Genomic DNA, 25326 nt, shown 5'->3' on the forward strand with positions numbered 1-25326 from the left:
GCCACCAGGAGTCCCCCTCCCAGTGGGGTCTCAGGTCTGGCTGGAACTCAAGGCATTTACCTCATTTTCACACATCAGTTTGTATTGGAACACTGTGACCTTCAGTTTAAAATACACGAAGTTGTGGCTCAGTGGATGAGTGCCAGCCTGAGAACAGAGGGGTCACCGGTTTGATTCTCAGTCAGGGCACATGCCTGGGTTCCAGACCCAGTCCCCAGTTGGGGGTGTGCAAGAGGCAACTACACATTGATGTTCTCTTCCTCCCTTCCCCTCCAAAATAAATTGTTTTTTTTTTAAGTTTTTAAGTACAAAGGTAAGTCAACACAAAGAAAAGCAGAAGTAGCAGTATTTGAAGCCTAAGGCGGGTGGACCTCCTGGGCAGATGTCTCCCCGGTGGGCCTAGGGTCATCTGGGGGTGAGGCGACACCTTGCCTGCTTACACAGGGGCCTGGTAGGGACCCATAAGCCTGCCCTCCAGTTCCCTGGCAGGGCACAAGCTCCAAGGCTTCACTGAGAACAGGGCCTGCCTGAGGTGGGCAGGGTCCTGGTGGGCTGAGACCCAAAGAATGCCCAATGTGAGGGGCCACTTAACCACTTGGCCTAGCCCCATGGGGAAATTGCTGCACTGAAATGGCAGGAGCCAGGAACAGCAAGGAAGCTGCCCAGGTCCTGTGCTCCTTTTCTTTTCTTTCTTGTGCTTATTTTTCCTGCTCTTGTGACTCGGGTCTGTGAGTTGGGGATACACAAGAGTGGCAGGGTTTAACCACAATAGCCACTGACCACACACATCTGTTTCACGGAGTGAATTTCCTCGGTACCACACATGGCCAGCTGCTGGCATAGTAGGTGTAGAAGGTAGCTCAAATAGGGGCCTACCCATCTAGGCAGAAGAATTAGTGGGACCTTCTCAAGGCCCCTTCCAGCATCTCCTGCCCACCTCATTTTGCCTCTAGAGTGGCTACTACTCCAGAGGGCCCTAGAGCAGTAGAGGGGAGGGCGCCTCACATTTGTGGCCCCTTGCACCTGTCAACTCACACCAGGGGGCTGCCTGACTTCTGGGCTCACAACATAGGGAGGCTCCCGAGAAGAAGAAGGGATCTCAGGCCAGGAACATAACTGAGCCAAGAGGGGAAGACAGCAGACTTGCTGAGAGCCCTGAGTCCTGTAAACCCGGGGTCCAGGGCCCTCAGCCAGCCCATACCCAGACTCCCTTTTTGCTTCTGGCCTGGGCGCGAAGGCACCTGGCCGACTGTTCTCACACAGTGCTGTCGAGGGAGCCACTCTTGGGGGACTGCACGGTATCCCCAACTGCGGAGAACCAGCTCCAAGTTCCTGGGCCAGGAAGCTGGGAGAGCCTCCAAGGGGAGATGGCCCCTTCCGCGTCCTCAACGCGAAGACGAACCCAGGCCGCCTCCTCCCCCATGAGACCCCGGGACATTCTCCCTCTACTCGCTGGTCTGCACGTCGCCCAGCTGAACTGGTCCTGTCCCCCCACCGCACGCCACCTAGGCTAGAGCCAAACGTGGAGTGGGAGCGCCAGGTGCCCCGGTCTTATCGCTTCCTTGTGGCGCACTGCGACATCATGCCTGCGCCAATCCCGTGTTGCCATGCGCGCCTGTGCACCGCTCCTTCCACGTCCCGGTCCCGCTAGGCTCTGGTTTTAGCCCCGTGCCGGAGCACTTCCCTAAGCCACCCCGGAAAGGGCGGAAGCTGGACCTGAGTGCCTGGCCAACACAACCACCATTATTGTCACATTGTGTGATGACGCCAGGACCCAGAACCGGTGCCCTAAAGTCACCATCCCCCATGCGCTGTTTGCGACAACCTGCAGACAGGCACTCCCAAGGATGAGCTGGTGAGGAGTCTCCTGCAGCACCGAGGTTCCCGCTGTCACATGGGAATTGGGGGCAGCAACAGCACTGGGACCATTGTGGTCACGTGGCATGAGGGGCATAGACGCACACGGCACTGAGCTTGGTCCAGTGGTCCACGGCAATGCCGGAAAGAACGTCTGCCCACGTGCTGGCCGAGGCTCTGCACAGGCAAGTGGCACTCACTGCTGATGGCTTGGCATACCTGTCATCGGACAAGTGCTCCCTCCCTGTCAAAGACCGGACTCAGTGACAGTGGTCCAATGAATGCAGGATCCACTCTGTAGGGTGGCTGCAAATCTAGGCCTTGCAACAGGGTGTCCCCCATGTTGTCATTTGTGTGTTCTTTTACAGGATGCTGCTGTAGCACATACCTCACGTATGTGGCCTGTAGGTACTCAGTGGTAAGGGCAACGAAGAGGCCTCTACCTGCTCTCCTGATTCACCTCTGCTAACTCCCTCACTAGCCCTTTTGGGGGCTTCCACAGTGGGAGTGAACAGTGGGGGCTTCCATGGTGGTTCGAGCCTCAACCACCATGTCAAGTTTGAGCCTTGGTTCCCCCACATGGGAGCTTCAGATGTGCTCCTGCACCTGCTCAGGGGCCTCCAGTGTGTGGACAAGTCCAAAGCCACAGGCCTGCTTCTCTGCAGGGTCCCAGCTTTGGTAGAGGGAAGCATGTCCTTGTAGGATGCATGGGTCCAGAGGAGCATGAAGGAAGCACTGGAGAGCAGCAGGGTCAGCTCAGCCTGCTCCCCCAAACCCCTACCACCACCTGGGAAAGCCCAACTATAGTCTGGATACTGGGGTTAATCAGTGTTAATGGCATTTTAGGGCAAAGTGACTGGGGAAAAGGGGGTACAGAAGCATAGGAGGGGGCAATAAGAAGGGCCCCCACCTTTATGGAATGCAGATAGGAGTCTGCTTGACCACTCTCAGGCTGCCCAGATCTCTCCAACTAGACCTTGGGCCTCTATGTCCATCTCTATGCCATCGGTTCTAGCAAACCCCACCCTCCATATCTACTTGGGCTCCTCATGCCCAAAAGTTTGATTGCCTGCCTGCCTTCAGCAGCAATCACATCAGGTGGATTTAGCCAGACACCTCCACTCCTCAGTCAGTACTATTTCCCATTACTGACCCCACCCTGCTCCTAGCACAAATCCCCACTTTTCTGTGCAATACTCAGCCTCTTCCTCCCAGTGCACCCACCTCCACAACCCTACCTTGAGTAAGGTTTTCCTTGCTATCTTCAACAGGTGTCATGAGTAACTTGGCCATGAACAGTGAGTAGTCACACAGTGTCCATGGAGATGAGTGGTAAGCAGTGAAGTGGGGCAGCAGCTGGAGGGATGAGGGATCCAGGGACTTGGCCCAGGTGGGAATGTCCCTGAGCAGGCCAGAAGGCTGGCAGACCCTGGAGGGCAGTTGCCAAAGTAGCTGCACATGGCCAGCTGCATGCTCAGCAGACCAAGGAGGATGACTGCAAGCTAGGAGTCCATGGTGGGTGCTCAGTCCGGCATTCCTCCCTGTGAGCCGCTGTTAGAGGCAGCGTCATGTCCCACAGGCTTCTGCCTCTCTAGTCATGCCTGGAACGCCCTCCACACAACTTGTATGTATGGCAATGTTCTACCACAGACCCTCAGGTTTATGAGAAAGAGCCCAAGAGCCAGGTCCCAGGATCAACCTACAGACCTGGACAAGATGCAGCCCCAGGCCTGGGCCAGGTCAGCTGCTTGTGTAAAGGTTCACGATTGCTCCCTCAGGTCTTGTAGAATGCCCATCCTGTCCATGTAAGACCTACCACTTGGCCAGAAGGTGGCAGCCTATTGTAGCATGTAGCTAAGACCTGAAGAGTTAGCAATGGGGCTGCTCCCCTTATTCCATGTCAGGAAGCACCTTCTCACTGCCTATGGGCAGGGCTAGGGGACCCCCAGAGAGGGGCCGAGCAGGCCAGCTTCAGGATAGGTGCCAACATCCTTGGATCCTACCTACTCCCCATGCTTTATGCAGGCAGTGGGGGCTTGAGCCCAGAGTGGCTGTGCAGCAGTAGGCGCCTCCTGCAGTGACAGCTCATGTGCCCTCTTGAGCCTCCTCCTAAAACCACAGCTTGACCCAATTCTAAGTCCTCCACTGGGCTCAGTCTTAGGGAGCCCCCTCCAGTACATGTTTGATAAAGACAGACAAGATGGATTTACAATCTGGATGCTCAATTTAAAGATGAATGCCCCTCCCCCTCTGCAGCATCCTGAGCCAGGCCAGCTTGTGGGCATGGTCACTTTTTGGTCCAAAACTGCTTGTACCGCTCCAAGTCAAAGTCATCGATGAGCTCTGGCTCCTTCTCCTTCCCTTGGAGCTGGGCCTCACGTTTGCGGAAACGTGCCCGCCTCTCCTCTGGGGACAGGGCATCCAGGTCCATGGGCATCTGTGGAGGGAGGGTGTGTACTTGATCATCAAAAGGGACAAGGATGTCCTCCCAGCTCCACCTCTCCCCCTTTTTATAGAAATTTCTTGTTTACCCAGGACATTTTGTTTGTTTGTTTCCACACAGCCCACTGCTGCTGTCTGATCTTGGTGCATGAAGTTTCATGCCTTGTCCACCCTCCCCTCCCCTCCCCCACCTAGCCCAGACCCACACTCCAGGGAGGAGAGCTTACCACCAGCATTCGTCTGGGCTCTGGATAGCGGATGTGGATGGTGGAGCCATCCTGCTTGACCAAGAGCACAGGGTAGAGGCGTGCATAGGCCTGTCTGTGCACACGCGTGAGCGAGGCTCTGCTGCTGTCAGCCTGATGGGAGGACATGTGCAGGCAGCGGCCCAGAGGGGCAGCCCCCAACACCACCTGCTGCCGCAGCAATCTGCAGATGCACATGCTAGTTAGCGGCAGGTGCTGAGACCAGGCTGACCAGCTCCGGTGGGTGCCCACAGCAACCCCCTAGGTCTGGGATGTGGTCACAGTAGCTTGTATGCCATGTCTGGAAAGAGGCTGAGGGGGGTGAGAATACAAGGCTTCCAGACTGCTAAGGACAGATGGTTTAGGATAGCACCCTCTAGGAGTCTGGAGTCCTGAACATGAGCCCTAGAGCAGGAAGCAGCCTCTTAAAAGAGGAACATAGACCTGATGCTGTGCACTGAGTATGTCCCCAAATTCACATGTTGAAGCACTAACCCCCAATAAAATGGTATTAAGAGCAGGGCCTTTGGGAGGTGATCAGGGTTACATGAGATCATGAAGGTGGAGCCCCTGTATTGGGAATGGTGCCTTATAAGAAGAGACGGGAACTTGCTCTCTCTCTGCCCTGTGAGGATGTGGAGAAGGTGGCCATCTATGAACCAGGAAGAGGAAAGTTTCCAGGATCACGGGGAACAAGGTACCCAGGCTGTGGCATTCTGTTGGGGCATCCTGAGCACACACGACCTGTGGAGCCCACTCGGTTCCGGACATGGCAGACACTCAAGACCTCCTACACAGGGCATAGCACATGCTCCAAGGTGACAGGGAACTGCAAGTCCCTGCCTGCCCCACCCCTGTCTCTCACCCACTTGGGGCCTTGCCTTGTGACCCCCAAATTCCCTCCAGCCTGGCTCTCATGCAGCTTCGGATTCAGACCCACCCCATGTACTTTGCAGCTGACACCTAGGGTTGTGGGCCCATCTCCTCTGCTAGGCTCTGATGGCCTGGTCACAAGAACCGCAGCTTATTTACTGTTAGGCCCAAGACCACCAGCTGAGCCAGTCCCTGACTTCTGAAGTGAAGGACAGGAGAAAGGAGATGGTGGGCAGCTCCAGCATCAGAGAAGCCTGCGGTCAGCGTCAGGAGGCCATGGCACAGCCACTTGTGAGAACCTGACATCAGTGGGTTGAGGAAGCTTCTGGATGGGGATAGAGCCAACCCTTGAAGAGAACATGGATACTCTCCCACTGGGAACAGCATCAGTTCCCACATGAACCTCTCCCAGGATGATGGCCCTCCAGGGAACGCTGCAGCCAAGGTCCCTTTCCCGTGTTCACACCAACTCAGACTTCAAGTGCCACCTCCATCTCCCCACACTCCACAGAACAAGAAACCTGCCCTCATTTCCTCCTCTGGCAACACTAACCACACTGTGCTTCCCATTTGGGGGAGGCAGTGGGGCAAAGGGAATAGGCAGATGGAGAGGCAGTTCCAGTGGGAACAGCAGGAAGGCCATGGCATTCTCCAGGGCTAGGCTGCAGGCTCTGAATAGGGAGCAACTGCCACCACTACCTGTTTGGTGCTAAGTAGCCAACGTTGCTCCTATTCCCCCTCAATACCCTGTCAAAGTCTTTGTACACGTGTACTTGTGTGTATTATCCAAGTAAACACACTGGCTGGGGGGCATGCCTAAGAGCACAGCCTGAGGCTCCAGAGTTGACCTTCCTTTGGGTGGCCCTGTGACGGCAACCCTAAGGGGCCTGGAAGCTGGTGCTTACCCAAGCATGCTGCCTGCAACTGCCATTCCTCCTGAGCACCACTGTGGCATGTGCAGGCCGAGGGTCAATTACTGGCCCGGTGTGTCACCTGCTGAGCAAGAAAAGTCTTTTTAACAGGCTGGCTTTCCACATAACTGGTCCTTGCCTAGCCCTAGCCAAAAAGCAAGCCACAGACCCAGTCACATCTCCAAGCAGGCATCTTATTCCTAGATCAATGGCAGTCTCTCCCAGTAAGCTATCAAGCTCTCAGCCCTGACCTGACATCAGAACCACCTGCCGAAGGTCTGTGAACGGCAGATGCCCAGGTCCTGTTCCCCAAAATCCTGACTTGGTCAGTATGGGCAGGATCTAAACCGGTTCGGGGGAGTTACAGGAAGCTGCTCTGAACGCGGAAGGCAACAAGAATAGAGGCTGCTTCACACCATGTTGGCCACGATCATTTAGTTCTCACAGAGTCCAGCGAGGTAAGGGTCCCTGTGGCACGTGGAGGCAGCTGAGGCCCAGGGTCAGTCTTAGTAAGCCCGGACTGGCAGGGAAGTGTCTGTGACTGTGCTGTGACAAACCGGAAGTTTCAAAGCCAAATGCCTGAGGTCTCAGCATTCCAACCCCCCAGAAACAGAAACGAGCACTCGGGGGCCGATAGAGGCAGGTTTGCCTCGCTGTCCCCTGCCTGTCAGGGCAGGGCATCTGCAGGACTCCCTCCGCCTTAGGAGACCACCCGGCCGCAGAGGGAAACGCTGTGTGGTTCCTAGCGGGTGCCCGCGGAGCCAGAACCCTCCCTCCCTTGGGGAAGCACGCCCGGCCCGCACGACGCGGCTCCAACCTGCCACGCTCACTGACCTCGGGACAGCCACGGTCTGGCGGCGTGGGAGTGGCGGTGCAGCGATCCGTGCCCTCGTGGCCGACCACCGGCGGCGCGGACCCAAGTCCTCCACGAGCGCTCCCTCGCGCGGCGCTTACGCAAGTCGTCAGGGGCGGGGCGGGACAGGGACGGTGCTGACGTCGGCCCCGCGGGCGGAAGTGGGCTGGTGCGGCACCGCTACGTACTTTTCCGAGGGTGCTGGCTGTGGTCGCGTATGTTGCGGCGCCCGCTGGCGGGGCTGGCGGCGGCCGCCCTGGGCCGCGCCCCGTCGGACGGTGAGTGGCACTGGGTGTGCACGCTCCCGAGGGCCTTCCTGGGCGCCGCCGCGACCCTGCGTGTCCGAGCTGTTCGCGTTCAGCTCTCCCCATGCGCCGGGGATACCGCTCTTGCGGGGTCCTCGTGGGCCGCCCCCGCAGTCCTCAGGGGTTTCCAGGGCTGGCTTGCCGCAGAGGCCCAGCGAGCAGAGCCGGGGACGCCAGGATTGGGTAATGCGGCTTTCCATGGAGGTGCATTGACACCACTTACAGGGTCTCTCTCGTTCTGAGGTTGTGTCCTCTCCGTGTCTATGGATGTTGAAGTGGTTTTTTCGGTGGCCACTTTTCTTACTCGGGCACATTAAAAGTCAATTTCTCTGCGAGTTCTCAAAACGTAGGTGGGAATTCTGGCACGGAAGGCGCCAGCTTCTGAAACCCCTGCAGCCTGAGGACTCACGCTGGAGGCGGAGGGGAAGCAGCCTGACCCCCTCCCTGAGGTGGGCCGCGCCGCAGAGGTGAAAACCCTGCGTGCCGAAGGCCGCGACGGCCGCCCGAGCGGGATTCCCCACAGCCCGTGCCCGGTCGTGGGCCCAGGACTCCTGGACTTCCGCTACCGGGCCCTGAAGCAGATGCTTGAGACAGGCTCTCCTGATTTGGGGGTGTGGTGATTTGATGTTCAGCTTCTCTCGGGCCCAGAGCCGTCAAGTCTAGGTTAATGGGGCCGCCCCTCTCCTATTCTTAGACATTCTTTCGGGAACAGAGAGGGAACGAGCCTAGATCATCCAAGGGCTGGTTTGGGGAGGAGCAGTGAGGCGTGGCACCTCACCTGTTGTCACTGTTGTCTTTCACTGGGGAGGAGAGGCACTGTAAGCAGTGGTGCCAGCCAGCCAGTGTGGGGTGGGGCCCACAGGGACAGGAAGAGGGGAACCGAGACTTGCCTCTCCTGGTCAGCCTCTTGTGAGTTTCCTAGGCAGCATGCATGTCCAAATGTGGGCTTTTCTGGAGTTTTCTATCATTCTTAGACCTTCCAGACCATGACTTGCTGTGACAGATGCAGGAAAACCTTCCTCTGGGCCCCCAGGAGGTATCAGGGACAGGTGGGGTTTCCTGTGTTGCCCCTGAGGAGCTTAATTTTCTGCCAGGTGAGTCCCCACTCTATTCCTGCTCATCGAATGCCACACGACTGCCTGCAACACCCAGTTCACTTATACCTGGGTTGGGGTCACACCTGTGACGGGTACAGTGTGCCTGGGTTTTGTTTAGATACTGGGTTTAGACCTGGACCTTGATCTTTGGCTGGGATGGGTGATATCAGCAATTTCCTTGAGTGGAAGATTCCGGGAGTTACAATGGTACACTCGCTACTTTTTCTGTTCTGCCACACCAGAATTGGTTTTTGCTTTGTTTTGTTTTGTTTTACTCCTAAACCGTAAACCTCTGTCTTTTGAGGCATATTCCACATTGCTGGAAAAACACATTCAGTTGATCTGAGGAGGAGCAGAAACAAAAGGGGTATGTGGTAATGTGGTTGGGGGTGGAAAGAGGTGGCTCCAGTGCACCTGGAGGGTGGGTAAGTAATGCAAGCAAGGCACTGGGAGCACTGGAATGGAAGCAGGCACTTCTGTAGTCGTCTCCAAGTCCCTGCTGACCCTTTGTGGGCTGAGCCTCAGTCTCCCCAGCTACCTGCTGACTCTGCAGGAAGACTTAGTCTTCCTGGTTTTGTCTCCCCTGGTACCTGTTGACTTTGCATTTGTGGGTCTTGGTTTCCTGTCTGTGAGGGTGAGGCTGATTCTCTGTAGGGCCTGTGCCCTTCCTGCTTCGTAGCTTGCTTGCCAGGGACCCTTCCCCTCTTGTGCTTCCTCTGCTCTCTGCCCATGGTGCAGAATTGGGATTTGGTGCAGCCTGAATCCAGGCCTTCTCTTGTATGGAAAGAGATCTAGACACACTATGCAGCACCGAGACAGGCCTGGGGTCCTGCACGGTATGGCTCTTGCTAGTGCTTTTGAGGGGCTAGCCTGTTCTCATGGAAGGAATAGTCCTCGCCCATTGTGAGGAGAAGTGAGAAGGAAATGGCTAGCTGCTTTGTGGCTGTCCCAGTTCAAGCCAGTTTCCCAAAGGCTAAGTGGGTTTGTCAAGACTACCTGGCCAGGACGTGTCACCAAGTCCTGCCCCACAGGGTCTGTTTGGGAGGGGTGGGGCATCACCTGCTGTCCTGAGCCAGATTTCTTCCCATCTTGTGGTTTACAAGATGGCTGGCAGGACTTGACCTTTCCTCTCCGTGTTTTCCAATCTCAGAGGTCACACCTTATCTTGGGTGTCTTGTGGAGGAGTGGGAGGGAGGTGGGGTGGTACGGGATGAAAGTGGAAAGAGGAGGTTCCTTCTTGTGGTCTGCAAAAAGACTGCCTGGCTGCATTGGGTGCTCCTTGGGCAGGGTTCCAGCGGAGAGCACTCTGGGATGCATGGGCTTGCATCCCAAGTTTTTATTGCGGTACTGTGCACTTTCCCATTTCTTGCCAGGCTGCTAAGGTTCAGGATTGTGGGATAGTCAAGGACTGGAGAACACAGATGCCCTCAGTTGGTCCTGCAGGCACTAGGGCCAAAGTCAGTCTCCGAGTACTTGATTGTTGAGGCCTTGAGGCCAAAGTGCCATCCCACTACAGGTGTGCTGTGGAAGGTGGCTTCAGTAAGTGCTCTGTTGTATAGTGACTGGACAGAACCCTGTCTCCCACGACTCCCCAGGCACTTCTGCAGGGCCAGGCCATTCCTATGTGGCCCTTGTGCTCTGGGAGCCAGCCTTCAGGCAGGATTCAGCTCTGTGGGCAGCAGAGGGTAAGACTTGGCCAGGCTGAGCAGACTGGACCTCTCTGTCGTGAGCGTGCAGAGTGGGGCAGGTGATGGCTGCACTGGGGTGCCTGGAGTTTGAGTTTGATGTAGGGGCAGGCTCATCAGGAGGATGCCCTGTGTAGCGGGGCAGGGAATGAGCTTAACAGCTGCCAGCTAATTCTGTGCAGGCGCAGCCCCTGCTCACCACTGGCCCAGTGCAGGCAGGTAGTGGGCCTGGGGTAGGAGCTCCCCCTGGGCTGGGGTTGTGGCTTGGTGGGACAGGCTCCCCTGCCACCGTCCCAGCACAGCATGGAGGGCCCCGTATAGAAACCAGCATTTGGATGTAAGGTGACAAGTAGGACCTGTGCCACATGCCCCATGAGGGTGTCAGTTCTGGGATTTGGTGTGTGGTATTTGGTCCTGACTGAAGACTAGTCCCTGCAGGGTGGCCCACTCCAGGTGTCAGAGCTCAGGGCTAGAAGGTGTGGCCTGAAAGGAGGTGTGGCCTGACGGGAAGGCGTGTTGGAGAAGGAGCACTGGGTCCTGCTGGGCAGGTTATAGCAGCTCCTGCTGGAGGCTGGGGGGTGCCCACGGGGCTGTGGAGGTACGAGGGCAGGGTGCCCGCCTATGGCAGGCACATGATAGACAGCAGAGCATCCCTGAAGGGATTCTGTACAAGCAGGCAGGTGGGCTGTTCTCCCTTCTCGGTGCCTCGAGCACCCTGGAGGGCAACTCCCAATATCCCTGACAAGGTGGTAGAGGAGCCTTTGGGTTCCTCTACCCAAGTTGGGTGCTGGGCCTGAGTGCCCACTGGGTTGAGGGTTTGCCACCATGATCAAGGCTTGGGCAGGCCTCCTGGGCCATCAGTGTGGCCATCGTACAGTGTGTCTTTTGGGGGCTACTCCTGCTCTGGAGGAACGCACGTACCTGTGGTGCCTAACACTCCATCAGGTCCAGGAGAAAGAGACCAGTGCGTGGCCACAGCTGCCCGGCCCCAGAGGCAGAAACTCAGCACTGACCAGAGGCCAGGCAGTGATGAGACTGGACCCTGGACTCCTCAGCCTCTCTTGGGACCTGGTGGCCCCCAGCCTCTCCTCTGCCCTGCTGGGTCCTTCCCTCCACTGCCTTTCCTGGTCACCTATTGCCTAGGAAATGAGGACACACCCAGAGGAGTAGGCTGGACTGCCCCTGGGACATCCTTCCTGCAGGGGATGGGGCTTTGTGAAGGGTGCCAGTGAGGGAGAGACAGGACCTCTTGTGTCCAGGCCTCTGGGGAGGGACAGGGTTGCACTCTGCTAGTGGGCAGTTGCCTTGGGCTCAGAACCATGTGTATGCATGTGTATGTGGAATGCGGGTGTGTATGTGGCACATGTATTTGGGTGGGAAACTGGGATGCCAGAGAGGAGTTGGGAGTCCATCCACTGAGATGATCTCTACATAGAAACAAGGCATTTTTGTAATGGAAATTCGCAGGAGTCCCAGGAGCTAAGAGTTGGTCACTCAGAGATGACACTTGAGTGTTGGTGGGTTCCCGTGGATCCCTCCTCCTTTGTGTTTCCCAGCTTCTTCTACAGGGAGCACGTGGGTACTATGGTAGGCCCAGAATAGCAGTGCTTTAGTGAGATTACCCAGTTAGCCTACATTGTAGATTAGGAAAGCAGTGTCCGCTGGGGGCCCTGTTGGAGATGGGCAGCAGGGCGTCCCTGAGCCAAGCGGCCTGTCCTTCCTGGGCCTCACTGCCAGTGTGCTAGTCACTGAACTGCACCTTGGGGGCCTCCACACCTTATCAGGGGGTCCCCAGATGGCTTACAGAGCCAGGCCTGCATAGGGAGCTGCTCGAACTCCTCCACGCCCATCAGGGGTTTCCCTTGGAGGCAGGGAGCACTTGCACCTGGCCTTCCTGCCATCAGGAAGGTGGCTGGGCACGCAGGCTACTTCTGAGGGGCCAGGGACAGCCTTCTCTTCCCCAAGGCCCCAAGTGGGCGGGACTGACTGCCCTGGGAGGAGTTTAGTGCTTAGAGACCTGAGCAGACTGGGATTACACACCCCTCCCAGCTCATCCTGAATAGCCCTGGCTGACTGAGGGGGATGAACCCCACCCAGGAGGTAGGTCCTGTCCTGGGGAGGGGGTTGGGGGTGTCAGGCGGGCACAGAGCTGGCTGGGGTGATGGCTGTCCAAACCCCCCTGCCTCAGCTGCTCTCATCTATGGCAGTTGTCTGAGCCCTGTGCCTTGGGCTGGGAGGCTGCCCTCCTGCTGGCTTCCCAGCATGTATGGGAGTGTGGTCAGGAAGCTGTGGTCCCTCTCTAAGTCCCTCACTTCCTAATGGAAGTTCCCAGAGCAGGGATTGGGTTCCATTGACCTTGACCTCGGCCACCTCTGGAGCATGGTGCCAGGAGATGCAGGAGTGGGGACCCAGATGTGCCCCTCCCAGGAGCAGAAGCCCAGCCTCCATGGGTGGGGTGGGAGTGCACAGCTGGGGAGGCCATGTGTCTGGTGCCAGGGAGTCCACAGCTCAGGGAGGTGTGGCTGGGCTTTGGTATGGCCCTCAGCTCTGTTCAATTCCTGTGAGAGTTTGGGGGGTGTGCAACTGCAGCCACCCCACCCACGGGGGTCCCACAGGACTGCTGATCTCTGTTCCCACTTACCCATAGGGATGTCAGGACCAAGGCCTGTTGTCCTGAGTGGACCTTCTGGGGCAGGGAAGAGCACCCTGCTGAAGAGACTTCTACAGGAGCACGACAGCATCTTCGGGTTCAGCGTGTCCCGTGAGGTCCTAGGGGTTTGGGGGGCCCCGGTGACCCCCTGGAGCCCCACACCCCTACATACATAGGGACATGCCCATGCTGCTAAATCCCCCAGGAACCCTCCCTCACACATGGGACATGCCCATACTGCTGACCCCCCTACCCTGCCACAGGCTGAGCTGGGTTCTTCGGGAAGGCCCTGGGGATGGGATATGTGGGCTCTGGATGGCCCAGATGGGTCCCAGTCGGCTCTGGATGGGTCACAGGTGCTTGTTCCTAGACACCACAAGGGACCCGAGGCCCGGAGAAGAGAATGGCAAAGGTGAGCTGGCCCTGCACTGGCCCTGCACTGGCCCTCCAGTACAAGTCTGGAGTCACCTCCCACCCCCCAACTGTCATGGTGATGCATGAGGCCTCAGTCTCCCCATCTGATGGGGGCTGTCCTCCAGGGTGGGTGGAAGAGCAGGCCTAGTTAGGTAACGGGCATCAGATCTTCTGCAGACGCCACATATCCACGTGGGAGGCTGGCGGGGGCCAGGCAGCCGTGGGGCCGTGCTCCAAGCATGTGCGCTGCACTGTGTGGCCATGCAGCTGAGGGCAGAGCCGTGCACATGACTTAGGGCTCTCTGGTATCACAAGCATCTTTTGTAACCTTAGGGTGTTTGTAGTTCCTGAGGCAGAGCATTGAAGTCCCCCCAGCCTCCCCACTGAAGCTGGCGGTCTCCAGGCCCCCTTCAGTGAGGATAGTGTGAGAAGTGGTGTCTGTCCCCTCGTCAGACATCTCCCTGCCCAGGGCTGGAACAGCTCTGTGGATTGACAGATGGGCAGACAGGCACAGGACAGAAGCTGGTTCTGCCCATGTAGGATTGCCCGGGCCCTCATGACCTGGCTGCGGACAGCTTCAACAGCTCCTGCCCTTTGCAGATTACTACTTTGTGTCCAGGGAGGTGATGCAGCGGGACATTGCCGCCGGAGACTTCATTGAGCACGCTGAGTTTTCGGGGAACCTTTATGGGACTAGGTGGGACGCATTCCCTTCCTCTAAACCCCCAGGGACCTAGAGTGGGCAGCCCACGCAAGGGCTTCTCTCTCCTGGCTGTCAGGGTGAGGGACCCAGCCCTTCCAGGGGTCAAGAGTCTGGGCTTTCCAGGCTGTTTCCTCCTGGCCCCATCTGAGCTCACCTGGCCAGGTAGCTGTGGGCACTGGGGGCCACGTGCTGGGCCAGTATTCAGTGAAGAGTCAGAGGGCCTGGGTCTCAGAGGTCTGCAGGCTGTACTTCCTCCCTACCCCTTCCCTCCAACTAGTAAGGCAGCCTGGAAGGGTCCCAGGCCAGCAATAGCTGCCCACCCCCACCCCTTACACCCCCAGAGCAGTGTCATTGCACAGGTGGACCCATGCTTGCTCTGTGCAGCCTGTACCTCAGCCACCATGGGACCCTTGTGCTCTACCCCAGGTGCAGCTGGCAAGGGCATTGAGCCCTGGAAGGGGTTGCTGGGGCTGCTGTTACCCTTAGATGGTTGGGTACCCAGGAGCCCTGAGCCCAGTGGTGACAGCTGGGACCGTGTTCTTCCCCTCCCAGCTGCCTCCCCCAGCCTAGCAGAGGGCCCAGCATGCAAGGGCTACTGAGGGAGTGCTTCCAGAAAAGGGGAGCAGATGCTGCAGTCAGAGTGGGCCCCTGCAGGCTCCTGCCTCTCCTGCCCAGGCCCAGAGCAGGGACCCCAGCAGATGTCAGTGGAGGTGGTGGGGGTACTAGGGCTCAGGGAGCCCTAGCTGAGTGCTGTCCTCCCTCCCCGCCTCCGTAGCAAAGCAGCCGTGCGAGTGGTACAGGCCATGAACCGAATCTGTGTGCTAGATGTGGACCTCCAGGGTGTTCGGAACATAAAGAAGACTGACCTGAAGCCTATCTACATCTTTGTGCAACCACCCTCGCTGGAAGTCCTGGTGGGGGCGGGGATCCAGGCAAGGGAGGGGTGGAGGAGGTGCCAGGGCTTCCCTGCAGGCTCTGATCCTCTTTGGGCACCTCAGGAACAGAGGTTGCGGCAACGGAACACGGAGACAGAAGAGAGCCTGGCCAAGCGGCTGGCTGCTGCCCGGGCAGACATGGAAAGCAGTGAGTGTGTGGGTTTGGCTGGTGTCCCTGACCCTCCCCTATAGCAGCTGACTCACCTGCCAGAGGTGGGAGGGCAGAGGCAGGAGCTGTCATCTACAGCTTCCCAACCCTCACTGAGCCTCCACTGGCCTTGCGGGGATCCCCCCTCCCCACCCCAGGCAAGGAGCCCGGCCTGTTTGACCTGATCATTGTCAACGACAGCCTGGACAAGGCCTACTGGGCCCTGAAGGAAGCACTCTCAGAGGTGGGCTCCGACAGGGGGCAGGGCTGGATCTCTGTGCAGGAAAGGGCGTGGGACAGGGGATGGGGTTCAGGGCAAACCCTTCTTCCTCTTTCCTGCAGGAAATCAAGAAGATCCAAGGGACTGGCTGCTCTTGAGGATGCCATCAGCTGTGTCCCCCCTGGACTGGACCCTGCACCCACTCTGGTGGCCAGGGTGTCCCTGGCAAGATGGCTCTGCCTGCCTCTCTCACCTTGCTCCCCATGCCCATTTCTGGGTGCCCCTGATCAGTCCCACTCTCCTGTGGGAGTTGGGCTGGCATCCTAATAAAGAGCTGCTGGTGAGAGTGGCCTTGAGCCCATGGATTGCTGCCCTGTCCCTGTGTTCTTTATGCTGTGCTGCCACTCCTGGTGGCCGCCTCCTAAATCACCAGTCCCAAAAGGGCTGCAGGCTCCAGGTCCCCCCATGTCTGCTACTCTGGGCTGTTGGCCAGTGGGGCTGCTCCCCAACAGCACACAACTACCCAGGCTCCTTGTGTGCCCAGGAGCCACAGCCCAGAGACCAGCAGGGATGCCCTCCCACCTTTGTGTCTAGGAGATGAACAGGAGATGAACCCTCAGAGTGGGGGTTCCCCAGAGGCTGGGCTGCTTCCTGCCCTGAGGCGCAGGTGGGAGCAGGGGGGTGGGGCTGCCAGGAGCATACACCTCTACCACTAGTTCCTCAAGATTCCTTGAGGCTGGCCGAAGAAGGCCTTGGGGCCTCATCCTGCTCCAGCCACCCCTCCTCCTGGTCTCCGAGCCAGGCGAGGGGTGGCAAGGGACAGACACTGTTGACTTGCAAAGGGGGTGCTGAGACTGTAGGAGCTGGACCCTGGTGTCTGGGAGGCCTGCATGTGCCATACACTCCCTTGGCCTTACCCACAGCCCACTAAGCCCAGCTGGCCAACTGGTCTGGGTGAGGTCAGTTCTGGAGACCTGGGGGATTCTGTTGGGGCTCCATGCTCCCTTGAGTCTGAGAAGACACCTCCCTTGCCACTAGTTTCAGGTCAGAGCAGCTGTGGTGCCCTGGGATATGGTGGTTTGTGCCTAGGCCACGCTCTTGGGGTGAGACCAAGACAGTGGACACAGGCTCAAGAGGAGGAAGGGAGCCCAGGCAGATGTAGTTGGGGAGGCTGGCGTCCATATGCCCAGGTGTACAGAGGAGGCCTGGTGGGAGTTAGGCCTGGGCACAGGACAGTGGGCAGAGGGGCACTGGGCAGGCCCCAGGGCAGGTAAGGCAAAGCCGACTGCCTCCCAACCCACTGTGCAGCCTGGGGGAGGCCCTTCCTTCTCTTGGCCCCGTACAGCTCCAGGGACAATCGGGGATTCAGACCCTGGGCCTTGAGGGGAACAATGGGGCCCTTGAAGGCCCTCCCCCTGCATTGTGCTTGGTGGTGAGAGGTGGCCCTGGGTCGGGTATGGGACTGCCGGGTGCACACCCTTGGAAGCCAGTGTCTGACCAGCCAGCAGGTGGAAGGGCTCACAGAGACTTACATTTTCTGGCCTGAAAAAGGTAGGATGCTATCAAGGGGACCAGGTGCGGGGTGCCCTATGGGTCTGATCAGTGTCACTCTCCCCTCTGGGCTTGGTCTCAGGCCAGGTCTGGCCTCTCCAGAAATGGCTGTCCCTGGGAGATGACAGGTGCTCAGCCTGGCCAGGTGTCTCATTCTAGAGCTCTGTCTCAAGCCCACTTCTCATCAATAGATCCTGACCAGTAGATTCTTCTGGGATCACAAGACCCAAGGGTGGGAGGAGGCAGAGCTGTGGGAGCTGCTCAGGCCAGCTGATGAGTGGGAGGGAAGGGATGTGTGCCCAGCACCTCCACAGCAGCTGGGGCCCCTTGGGCTGTGCAGGACTGGCCAGCCCACACTAGCCACGCAGCTGCCATGTGCCCAGAGGCTGGGGCCTCAGGCTGTTCAGGCCTGGGGGGAATCTGGGAGCCCCACCCCATACAAGGGCAGTCAAGCCAGAGAGGTACACTTCTCTGCCTTCCACACTGCTCCTGACCCAGCTTCAACAAGCCTGTGCTTGTCCTGGGAATTCCTTTAGTCTTCATGGGTCCCAGATCTTCAGGTCTGGGCCCCACAGGTCAGCAGAGAACAGAACAGACCCAGGAGGGACCCCCAGTGTACCCCAGACACGGTGAGTGAGTTGACTGGGTTGCCAGGGGAAGGAAGGTGGGCAGGAGTGGGCAGAGGTTTTTGCAAGGAGCAGTGGCTGGTCCAGGAGTGGTCGGGGCTGCTGCATGGGGCAGGGCACCTCCCTTACCCATCTGCCTGGGACCTGTGGTGTGCTGGGCTGTGGTGGAGCAAGTGGATGTGGTGGGGTGTGGGGTGCAGAGAGAAAGGGGTGAGCATGCTCCATTCTGCTGAGAAAGGTGGCAGCGTGCTGGCTGCAGTGGCTTCACCTAGAGCAGTTTGGGAGGAGGTATGGAGAGCATGGGCACCCAGAAGGGTTGGGTGGTGGGCTCTGCACCCTACCCTGAGCCAGCAGTGCCTGGGAAGATCCAGAGAGTCCACAGGCCCAGCAACTGGAGCTGTCAGGGCTGTACAACCTCGACTCTCCCCAGGCCCACCCCTACCCCTTCAGGAGGAACTCCCCTCACTTCCTGATCCCAGCTGCAGTGGAGAGGGGCCCCAGAGTCCTCAATAAGTTCTCTGCCCCTTTGGGGTCCCTTGCATCCCTGGGAGGGAGCAGGCACTCAAGGCCTTAGTTGTACCCATCCTCCTCCCAGCTCAGGTGTCCCTTCACCCCTCTGCATCTACTGAGCACATGGTGGGGGCACCTCCCCGTCCTAGTGTGGAAGGAACTTCCCAGAAGGGAGTGTGAGTGTGTGTGAGTCCAGGCACCGAGGAGGCCGGCCCTGTGGGCCTTGTGAGGATGAGGGCTTTGATGGAGAGCCCAGGCTCCCTGGGGCCCAATCTGAGGGCCTACAACCCTCCTTGGGCTGCTGGGGGGTGGGGTGGTGGCTGTTTTGCACATGGGAGCTGCAGTGCCTTTGTGGTAGACAGTCCCTAGGCCTGGGATTTGGGTCTTGGGTGACCAGGGAGCCTAGTCAAAATACAACAGAGACCTCCAGGACAGGAGTCAAGTGTCCCAGGGAGGTACCTGGCAAGACAGAACCCCATGGAGTCACTGCAGAGCTGAGGGGAGACCTGGGACAAGTGCTGAGGTCCAGTTGGGAGGTGGGCAGGCAGTACCAGGCCTGCTGAGGCCTGTGCCCCCCAGGGCCCCTCAGCAGGTGTGTGGGTGGGGGCAGGATCTGGGCTCCTGCTAAGGCCTCAGCCTCGAAGGATGGACCCACTTTGAGTCACTCATGGCTGCTCACCTGTGGGTGAGGGTTGTCAGTGCCAGGTGCATGCAGGATCTCTGTGTCCTCAGGGAGGAGGAAAGCTGCCTGAGACGCCTCTTTCCAGGCCCTGGAGGCTCCCAGCACAGGGGCCCTGCTGCATGGAGAGCACTGGGGCCCTGCCTGCAGTGCCCCCCTCTGCAAAGAAAGTCCCACCCGCCCTGGCCCTCGGGGACTGGGAGGAAGTCTGGCCAGAGATGGGAAGGAGACTGCTGGCCAGGCTGTGGCCTGATGCACTGTAGGATGGCGCTGGGCCATCCTTGGCTCCCAGCCCTGCAGGACCTTTGCTCAGACTTGGGGGTGGGGGCACTTGAGGCAGGAGAGCCCAGCTGCCACCCTGGAGAGACCACTACCCTGGGTCTGCACTGGAGTGGCAGGCCAGCTCTCCCCAGGACAGGCCATCCTGACACCCACTGAAGCCGTTGGGCATCTTCCTCCAGGCTCTTGGTGGAGATGGCTGACTGTCATGAGGAGCCCGTTTGTGCCCACACTGGCCCAACAGTCACCTCTCCCTCTCAACACCCTTGCTGACCTTCCAAGGCCTGCCGCCTCCCAGACCCCGAGCCTCAGGGGCACCCAGGTCCCTCTCCCAAACCTCATCCAGGATCCCTGGCCAGCCCTTACCTACACTTGTTCTAACATTTTGCTGTGGATGGGGTTCCCTGTGGATGAAGGCCCCTGCAAATCCCCAGGGCCTGGATCCCTGAAAGGCCAGCAACCCATTTCCACCACCAGGCCTGCTGAGCCCTGGTGGTGTCACCACCCAGCAGCCCCAACGGCCCCTGCAGCTCAGCACAGGCCACCAGCCAGTCCCTACTCCAACCTTGCAGCTTCCACAGAGACACACATGTGCTGGGGGTGGGGGGAAATGGGGCAGGGGCTCAAAGTGCTCAGGCGGGGACTATTGCAATTGAGGCTCTTATTTTACAACACTGGCTTACAGAGAAGTTGTAGAGACTGGGAGGAGTTCCCATGTAATCACCAACCCCCCTCCACATTCCCTATGGCATGCTCGTCAGTCAACACTGCCAGCTCCACAGCCCACACTTCCCTCTGATGCTTGAGTTTCCCTGTGACCTTTGCTGCCTCAGGTTCCCCCGTGAGGCACGTGGTCCTCACTTCCCCCCAGAGTCCCACCCCCGAGTCCCCCAGTGGCATGCATATCTTGGGTCGCTAGGACCCTTGGAGCCCTGTGTGAGATGCCCTTGGGTGTCCTGGTGGCTGGGTGTGTTATTGGAGCCCCTTCTGGGACTTGTGTTCTGGTGGCCTGGACTGAGGTCTAGGGGATCATGGCAGCAGGGGCAGGGCCCTTCTCCTCAAATCACAGCCAAGCCCTTGCTCTCAGCCTGGCATACCTGAGGGGGCCCACACAGGTTCCACTCTCCCCTCCTGGTGGGTGCCCTGGGCAGCCCCCTCTGAGGAATGGTGAGTTGGACTCCCCTCCTGGAACACGGGCTGCAAAAACTATTCAGAATGTCCTCATTTAGTTATTTAGTCAATCATTTGTATCAGTGGGGCTCATTTATTTCCTTGGTAATAATCTACTATAACCTCATCTATATGCTACCTGACTCACTTCGTCACTCTATCGCCCAAACTGACCCAGCTTCAGACACACATGGGAGCTCCTTCCTTGAGCTCCTGCCCCGGCAATGTGGGGGGAAGGGGCTCATGCTAGCACTTCCTTTTCTCCAGCACCACCGGTTGCTCCAGGTGCATTTCCTGAGGTGCTGGGACTGGTCCTCTGGATCGGTGTGTCAGGTCAGCAGGCAGCACCAGCTGAAAGTATAGTTGTGAGGTCCCCTGTGTGTGTCATTGGGACCAGGGCAGGAGTCTCACAGGGCAGGAGTCTCCCAGGCCAGAGCAGAGCAGTGCCAGCCCCTGACTGGGATGACTGCACCTTGACTTGCATGTGTGACACAGGCCCTGCACACACATGGATTAGCACATGGAAGTGCACTTGGTCCGAAGAGCCAGAGCCTCTGCCCCTGCCTGAAGGCTGCCTTGAGCTCCTCCATGGGGCTGAGGGGACAGAGACAGGAGGGTCACCCCCCCCTCCTGCTGCCCAGGATGGCTCCTCAGATGACCACTCTAGCCTACCAGTCTGCTGGTTTCTCCTCTTATCTGGTCTCTGTGGCCCTGAGTTGACCTGCATAAGCCCCCCAAGACAGAGCACCCTCCCTGACCCCCAGGGTAGGGTCTGATCATGCCAAGCTAGAGCTGGTCTCAGGACCCCCCCATCACATCTCACAGGTGTCGGGCGGGCATTGCCACCACAGGAGTTACTGAGCATGGCACAAAAGCTCTCCCCAGAGAACCAGTTAATACACCTGAAACACAAGTCAGGTCTGCCTGCACCCTGACTGAGCCACCTATGTCTTGGGAGAGAGAGGAGTGGGGGCTACTCTGCCAGACCCTTTCCGGGTTCCTGCAGGGGTGGTGGGGGCCTCAGCCTCCTGCGATATGTCAGGTCCTGGAGGAGAGTGGGGTTGGCACCAGAGGGAGAGCAGCGGGCCTCAGGCCTGAGGGGTCCTCCGTGAACCTTGCCTGAGGCTGAGTGAGGGAGAAGGTGGTCCCAAGGGCGGACCTGAGCTAGTCTGTACCTGTGTGTGCATGCATATGAGTGCATGTGCACATGTGAGTGTGCATGTCTCTGTACATATCAGTGTGTGCACATGCCTATAAGTGTGCGTACACTTGTATACGTGTCTAAGTTCTTTGTACACTTGTATGCACACGTCTGAGTGCATGTGTGTGAGGTAACTGCATGTGAATGCGTGTATTTGTGTGCACAAGAGTGTGCACGTATATCTGTGAGTGGGTGTACACCTGTAAATATGTGAGTGAATGTGAGTGTGCATCTGTTTGTATTGCATGAGTAGTTCTGAGATGGGCTGTGCACTCAGATGTGAGGAAGTGGGGTCACTTCCCCAGGAACCCTGGATACCCTCTCTTCCTCCCCACCTACAGCCTAGGGGAGAGGCCCAGCTGCATAAATAGGGCCCGTAGCCCTGCCTGTCTCTGCTTCTCCATCCCACACCTGCCCACACTGCCTCCTAGGCCTGTTCCAGGAGGGAAGGAGCCAGACACACCAGGCACCCAAGGATCTCCTTTCCCAAACCATCCAAGAGGAGGTACTGGCCTTGGCTACGGAGTAGGGAAGGTGGGTGTTGGGAGATGCTGCCCTGGAAACCTGGGGCCAGGGTTGTTTGGCTCTGCCCAAAGAGCTCCTTCTCTTGGGCACACGCCCACTCAGGTCAGCTGGTCTGGGATGTGGTGAGTAGCCCATGACTGTCTCTGAGTGTCACAGGTGTGCCTCACTGGACACATTTCCACCCTGGACAGATGCCTGGCCTCACCCACCCCCCAGCTGGGACTGCAAAGGACTGGAGGGAACCCATGAGAGGAAGGGCATGAAGGGGTGTGCAGGGTGTGGAGTGGGGGTCTGGGCTTGGTGAAGCACTGGGGGCTGGGCAAGCTGGAGCCCCTCCCCCCATGCTTCCTGGGGGCTGCGTGGTGTGGGGGCTGAGGGTACATGGGGCTGGCCTCTAATTTCCTGTTGGCCCCACAAAGTAGGATCACCCAGTTGACTCCCTGTGCCTCTCAGGGCCTAGGGTGGGGTCTCCAGAAGTGGAGGATGGGCAAGGCTTGGGAGCTAAGGGAGTATAGAAGGGGCTGGCTCTGCTCCAGGCCACGAGGACCTGGAGTCAGGTCTGAGGGCTGCAGGGATGAGAGAGAGTCAGCTGGAGCAAGGCAGCTGTTGTCTGTGTGGGCTCTGTCCTTTGCCCACCCAGGCCCCACTATCCATGTATGCACCCCACTGCTGGGTTAGGACTCATGCCCTAGTGTTCCTCCTGCCTCTGGGTGGAGCTCTATTCCTGTATTGTCATACATCCCTCCCTCCCCATCCTCCTGCTCCTCCTTGTCCCCTACCCAGGGTTGAACTTTGCTTTTTGTCCTCAGGTCCCACCAACCCCCACTCCCACATCCCCTCCCGCCCTCCTCCTCCCCACCTAGGTTGAGCTCTACTGTGGCCCACAGGTTCCCACCCCCCGCCCCTATGACCAACATGAGCTGGAGCTTCCTGACGCGGTTGCTGGAGGAGATCCACCACCACTCCACGTTTGTGGGCAAGGTGTGGCTCACGGTGCTGGTGGTCTTCCGTATCGTGCTCACTGCTGTGGGAGGCGAGTCCATCTACTCAGACGAGCAGACCAAGTTCACATGTAACACCAGGCAGCCAGGCTGCGACAACGTCTGCTACGATGCCTTTGCGCCCCTGTCCCACGTGCGTTTCTGGGTCTTCCAGATTGTGGTCATCTCCACGCCCTCAGTCATGTACCTCGGATATGCTGTGCACCGCCTAGCCCGCGCTGCGCAGCAGGAGCGCCGCCGCGCCCCTGGCCGCAGCCCCGGGTCCCGTGTGCCCCCCACGCCCCTGCCACTACCCCCGCCATCCCACCCGAGCTGGCCCCAGCCCATCGACCTGGGCGAGGAAGAGCCCATGCTGCGCTTGGGGGAGGAAGATGAGGAGCCGGGGGCAGCAGAGGGCCAGGGCGAGGAGAACGAGGTGGAGGATGAGAGCGTGGCCAAGGGTGCAGGCGGGGACGCCAAGGCGGCAGGGACCCCGGGCACCAACGGGCCACACGATGGGCGGCGGCGCATCCAGCGTGAGGGCCTGATGCGTGTGTACGTGGCCCAGCTGGTGGTGCGGGCCGCCTTCGAGGTGGCCTTCCTGGTGGGCCAGTACCTTCTGTATGGCTTTGAGGTGCCGCCCTTCTTCCCATGCAGCCGCCGGCCCTGCCCGCACGTGGTCGATTGCTTCGTGTCGCGGCCCACAGAGAAAACGGTCTTCCTGCTGGTCATGTACGTGGTCAGCTGCCTCTGCCTGCTGCTCAACCTCTGCGAGATGGCGCACCTGGGTCTGGGCAGTGCGCAAGACGCTGTAAGAGCCCGTCGCCCCCCGGCCGCTGCTCCCAGCCCGGTGCAACACCTGCCGCCCTGCCCACTCCTCGCTGCGCCCGCTGGCCTGGCCTGCCCGCCCGACTACAGCTTTGTGGTGCGCGCGGCAGAGCGCGCACACGCCCGCAACCCAGATCTGGCCAGCCTGGCGCAGCGGGCCCTGCAGGACCGGCATACGCTCGGGGACGGTAACCGCCCACCCTGCTCCAGCCTCCCAGCGCCCGTCCAGGGGCCCCCGAGGACCAGTGTGTCCGCATCCGGATCAGGCAGTGCTACGTCGGTGGGCACGGGAGGGGGCCAGGGCCGGCCGGGGACCAAACCCAAGGTGGACTCGGAGAAGGGCAGTGCTAGCAGCAGGGAGGGGAAGACCACTGTGTGGATATGAGGCCCCTCCCCCAATGCTTTCAGTTCTCCCTCCAGCCAGTCACCAGTGGGGACTTGGGGATAAGGTTGGGGACTGGACTCAGTGGAAGCAGAGAACCTCCTCCTCCTCCGCCCCGTCTCCCTCCCCCTTCCCCTCCCCCCTCCCCCTCGTCCTCCTTCTCCTCCTGGGCTGGCAGTCCTCCTCCTCGCAAGAGGTGGGAAGGGGAAGGGCACCATCTGCTCGGTATCACTGCCTCTTCCCACCCAAGCCTCCTCTGTGTCCTGGATAAGAGGGGAGAATGGGCCTGGCAACCAGGAAGGGTCTCCAGCTCTGATCCTAAAGCCCCCACGGGTGGGCTGGACTGTGGCTAGGGTACTGCCCCACCCCCTACCCCATCCAGAGGCACCTTGAACTGCTCTGGACTGGGTGCCCAGTCCTTCCCTCGGAGCCTCCCTGGAACGGGGCCAGAGCCTCAGGACAAGGGCTCTGGACAGAGTGCCGGGCTTCCTCTTTGCTCCCCTGCAGCAGCCCAGGTGTGATGTCCAGGGATGCCTGGTCTGGGCATTGGGGGTACAGTTGCTGTCCCTACTCCCTGTCCCTTTACCAGTACCCTGGCCCCCAGCCTATGTGCTGCTTCCTGCAGAGCCAGAAGCGATTCTGAGTCTTCTTCCTACATAGGGGAAACTGAGGCAGCCCTGGGCTATGCCTCCTCCTGCCTGGGTCCTCTAGGCCCCAGTGAATGAGCTGCTTGTTCTTCTCCTCAGAGAGAATGTGGGTCAGGCCTGCATCCTGCTTGGGGTCCCTGCCCAGACATCTGGGCTGAGGCCCTGGAAGGCTGGGGTGGACGTGGCCACACCCTTTGAACTTTGCAGCTGCCTGGCACGGGTCCTTCCTCTGGGACAGACTTAAAAGTTTTGCAAAGATGTCAGTCTACCTTGCTGCTGGGACCAACAGGGTGGTGGCCAGAGGGTGCAGCTTTGGTGCTGCTGGGGGAAGGGGCTCTGGGGCTCCTAATTCAAACACAGCCTCCCCAACAAAGAGTGTAAAATAAAAAACTAACTTTTGTTTACAACCATTGTGTGTGTGGTGCACATGTTTATATATGTGCATGTGACACATGTGCACACATGCTATGTTCAAGGAAATGTATGTATTTGTGTGGTGTGGCATCACCGGTCTCTAGGTACACAGCAAAGTTCCAGGCTCGCCCAGAGAGCAGCTCCTCAAAGATGCTTGGGTGCAGCTCCATGCCAGGCAGCAGGCTGAGCGGGCGCC

General features: G+C 59.0%; 3 protein-coding genes across 11 annotated transcripts; 2 read left to right on the forward strand and 1 right to left on the reverse strand.

Annotated features, from left to right (window-relative positions):
• Positions 1 to 4062: 4062 nt before the first annotated feature.
• LOC128781575 (large ribosomal subunit protein mL55-like) lies at positions 4063 to 7298 on the reverse strand. Of its 2 annotated transcripts, none has more exons than XM_053930575.1 (4): positions 7163 to 7298; positions 6323 to 6410; positions 4527 to 4728; positions 4063 to 4294 (listed from the first exon to the last, which is right to left on the reverse strand). In XM_053930575.1, exons 2-4 carry the CDS (start codon positions 6370 to 6372, stop codon positions 4145 to 4147), a joined length of 402 nt encoding a protein of 133 aa, XP_053786550.1. In that variant the 5' UTR covers positions 6373 to 6410; positions 7163 to 7298; the 3' UTR covers positions 4063 to 4144. The 2 variants fall into 2 exon arrangements, with proteins under 2 accessions (XP_053786550.1, XP_053786551.1); XM_053930576.1 differs by having other exon boundaries at positions 6323 to 6413.
• A 5-nt stretch (positions 7299 to 7303) lies between these two features.
• On the forward strand, positions 7304 to 15701 carry LOC128779143 (guanylate kinase). Of its 8 annotated transcripts, none has more exons than XM_053930567.1 (8): positions 7304 to 7459; positions 12916 to 13029; positions 13289 to 13330; positions 13933 to 14029; positions 14811 to 14949; positions 15034 to 15118; positions 15277 to 15362; positions 15461 to 15701. In XM_053930567.1, the coding sequence occupies exons 1-8, from the start codon at positions 7399 to 7401 to the stop codon at positions 15494 to 15496; spliced, it is 660 nt and encodes a 219-aa protein (XP_053786542.1). In that variant the 5' UTR covers positions 7304 to 7398; the 3' UTR covers positions 15497 to 15701. The 8 variants fall into 8 exon arrangements, with proteins under 8 accessions (XP_053786542.1, XP_053786543.1, XP_053786540.1 ...); XM_053930565.2 differs by lacking the exon at positions 7304 to 7459 and adding an exon at positions 7480 to 7669 and having other exon boundaries at positions 13182 to 13330; XM_053930566.1 differs by lacking the exon at positions 7304 to 7459 and adding an exon at positions 7481 to 7669 and having other exon boundaries at positions 13952 to 14029.
• A 1148-nt stretch (positions 15702 to 16849) lies between these two features.
• GJC2 (gap junction protein gamma 2) lies at positions 16850 to 25084 on the forward strand. Its single transcript, XM_053930484.2, has 3 exons — positions 16850 to 16889; positions 21786 to 21859; positions 22767 to 25084. Exon 3 carries the CDS (start codon positions 22786 to 22788, stop codon positions 24070 to 24072), a length of 1287 nt encoding a protein of 428 aa, XP_053786459.1. The 5' UTR covers positions 16850 to 16889; positions 21786 to 21859; positions 22767 to 22785; the 3' UTR covers positions 24073 to 25084.
• Positions 25085 to 25326: the final 242 nt, after the last annotated feature.

The sequence above is a fragment of the Desmodus rotundus genome, chromosome 9 (genome assembly GCF_022682495.2).
Source record: "Desmodus rotundus isolate HL8 chromosome 9, HLdesRot8A.1, whole genome shotgun sequence".
Lineage (NCBI taxonomy): Eukaryota > Metazoa > Chordata > Mammalia > Chiroptera > Phyllostomidae > Desmodus > Desmodus rotundus.

What these genes read in the sequence shown, in the direction of transcription:
- LOC128781575 (XM_053930575.1), bottom strand. Translation starts at nt 6,372, where the DNA reads ATGCCACAGTGGTGCTCAGGAGGAATGGCAGTTGCAGGCAGCATGCTT. An exon ending in GTTGCAGGCAGCATGCTTGG is followed by an intron (nt 4,729 to 6,322) that starts GTAAGCACCAGC and finishes GTGCATCTGCAG; the next exon opens with ATTGCTGCGGCAGCAGGTGG. An exon ending in AGCCCAGACGAATGCTGGTG is followed by an intron (nt 4,295 to 4,526) that starts GTAAGCTCTCCT and finishes CTCCCTCCACAG; the next exon opens with ATGCCCATGGACCTGGATGC.
- LOC128779143 (XM_053930565.2), top strand. Translation starts at nt 7,551, where the DNA reads ATGCGCCGGGGATACCGCTCTTGCGGGGTCCTCGTGGGCCGCCCCCGC. An exon ending in GCCGGGGACGCCAGGATTGG is followed by an intron (nt 7,670 to 12,915) that starts GTAATGCGGCTT and finishes ACTTACCCATAG; the next exon opens with GGATGTCAGGACCAAGGCCT. An exon ending in CGGAGAAGAGAATGGCAAAG is followed by an intron (nt 13,331 to 13,932) that starts GTGAGCTGGCCC and finishes TGCCCTTTGCAG; the next exon opens with ATTACTACTTTGTGTCCAGG.
- GJC2 (XM_053930484.2), top strand. Translation starts at nt 22,786, where the DNA reads ATGACCAACATGAGCTGGAGCTTCCTGACGCGGTTGCTGGAGGAGATC.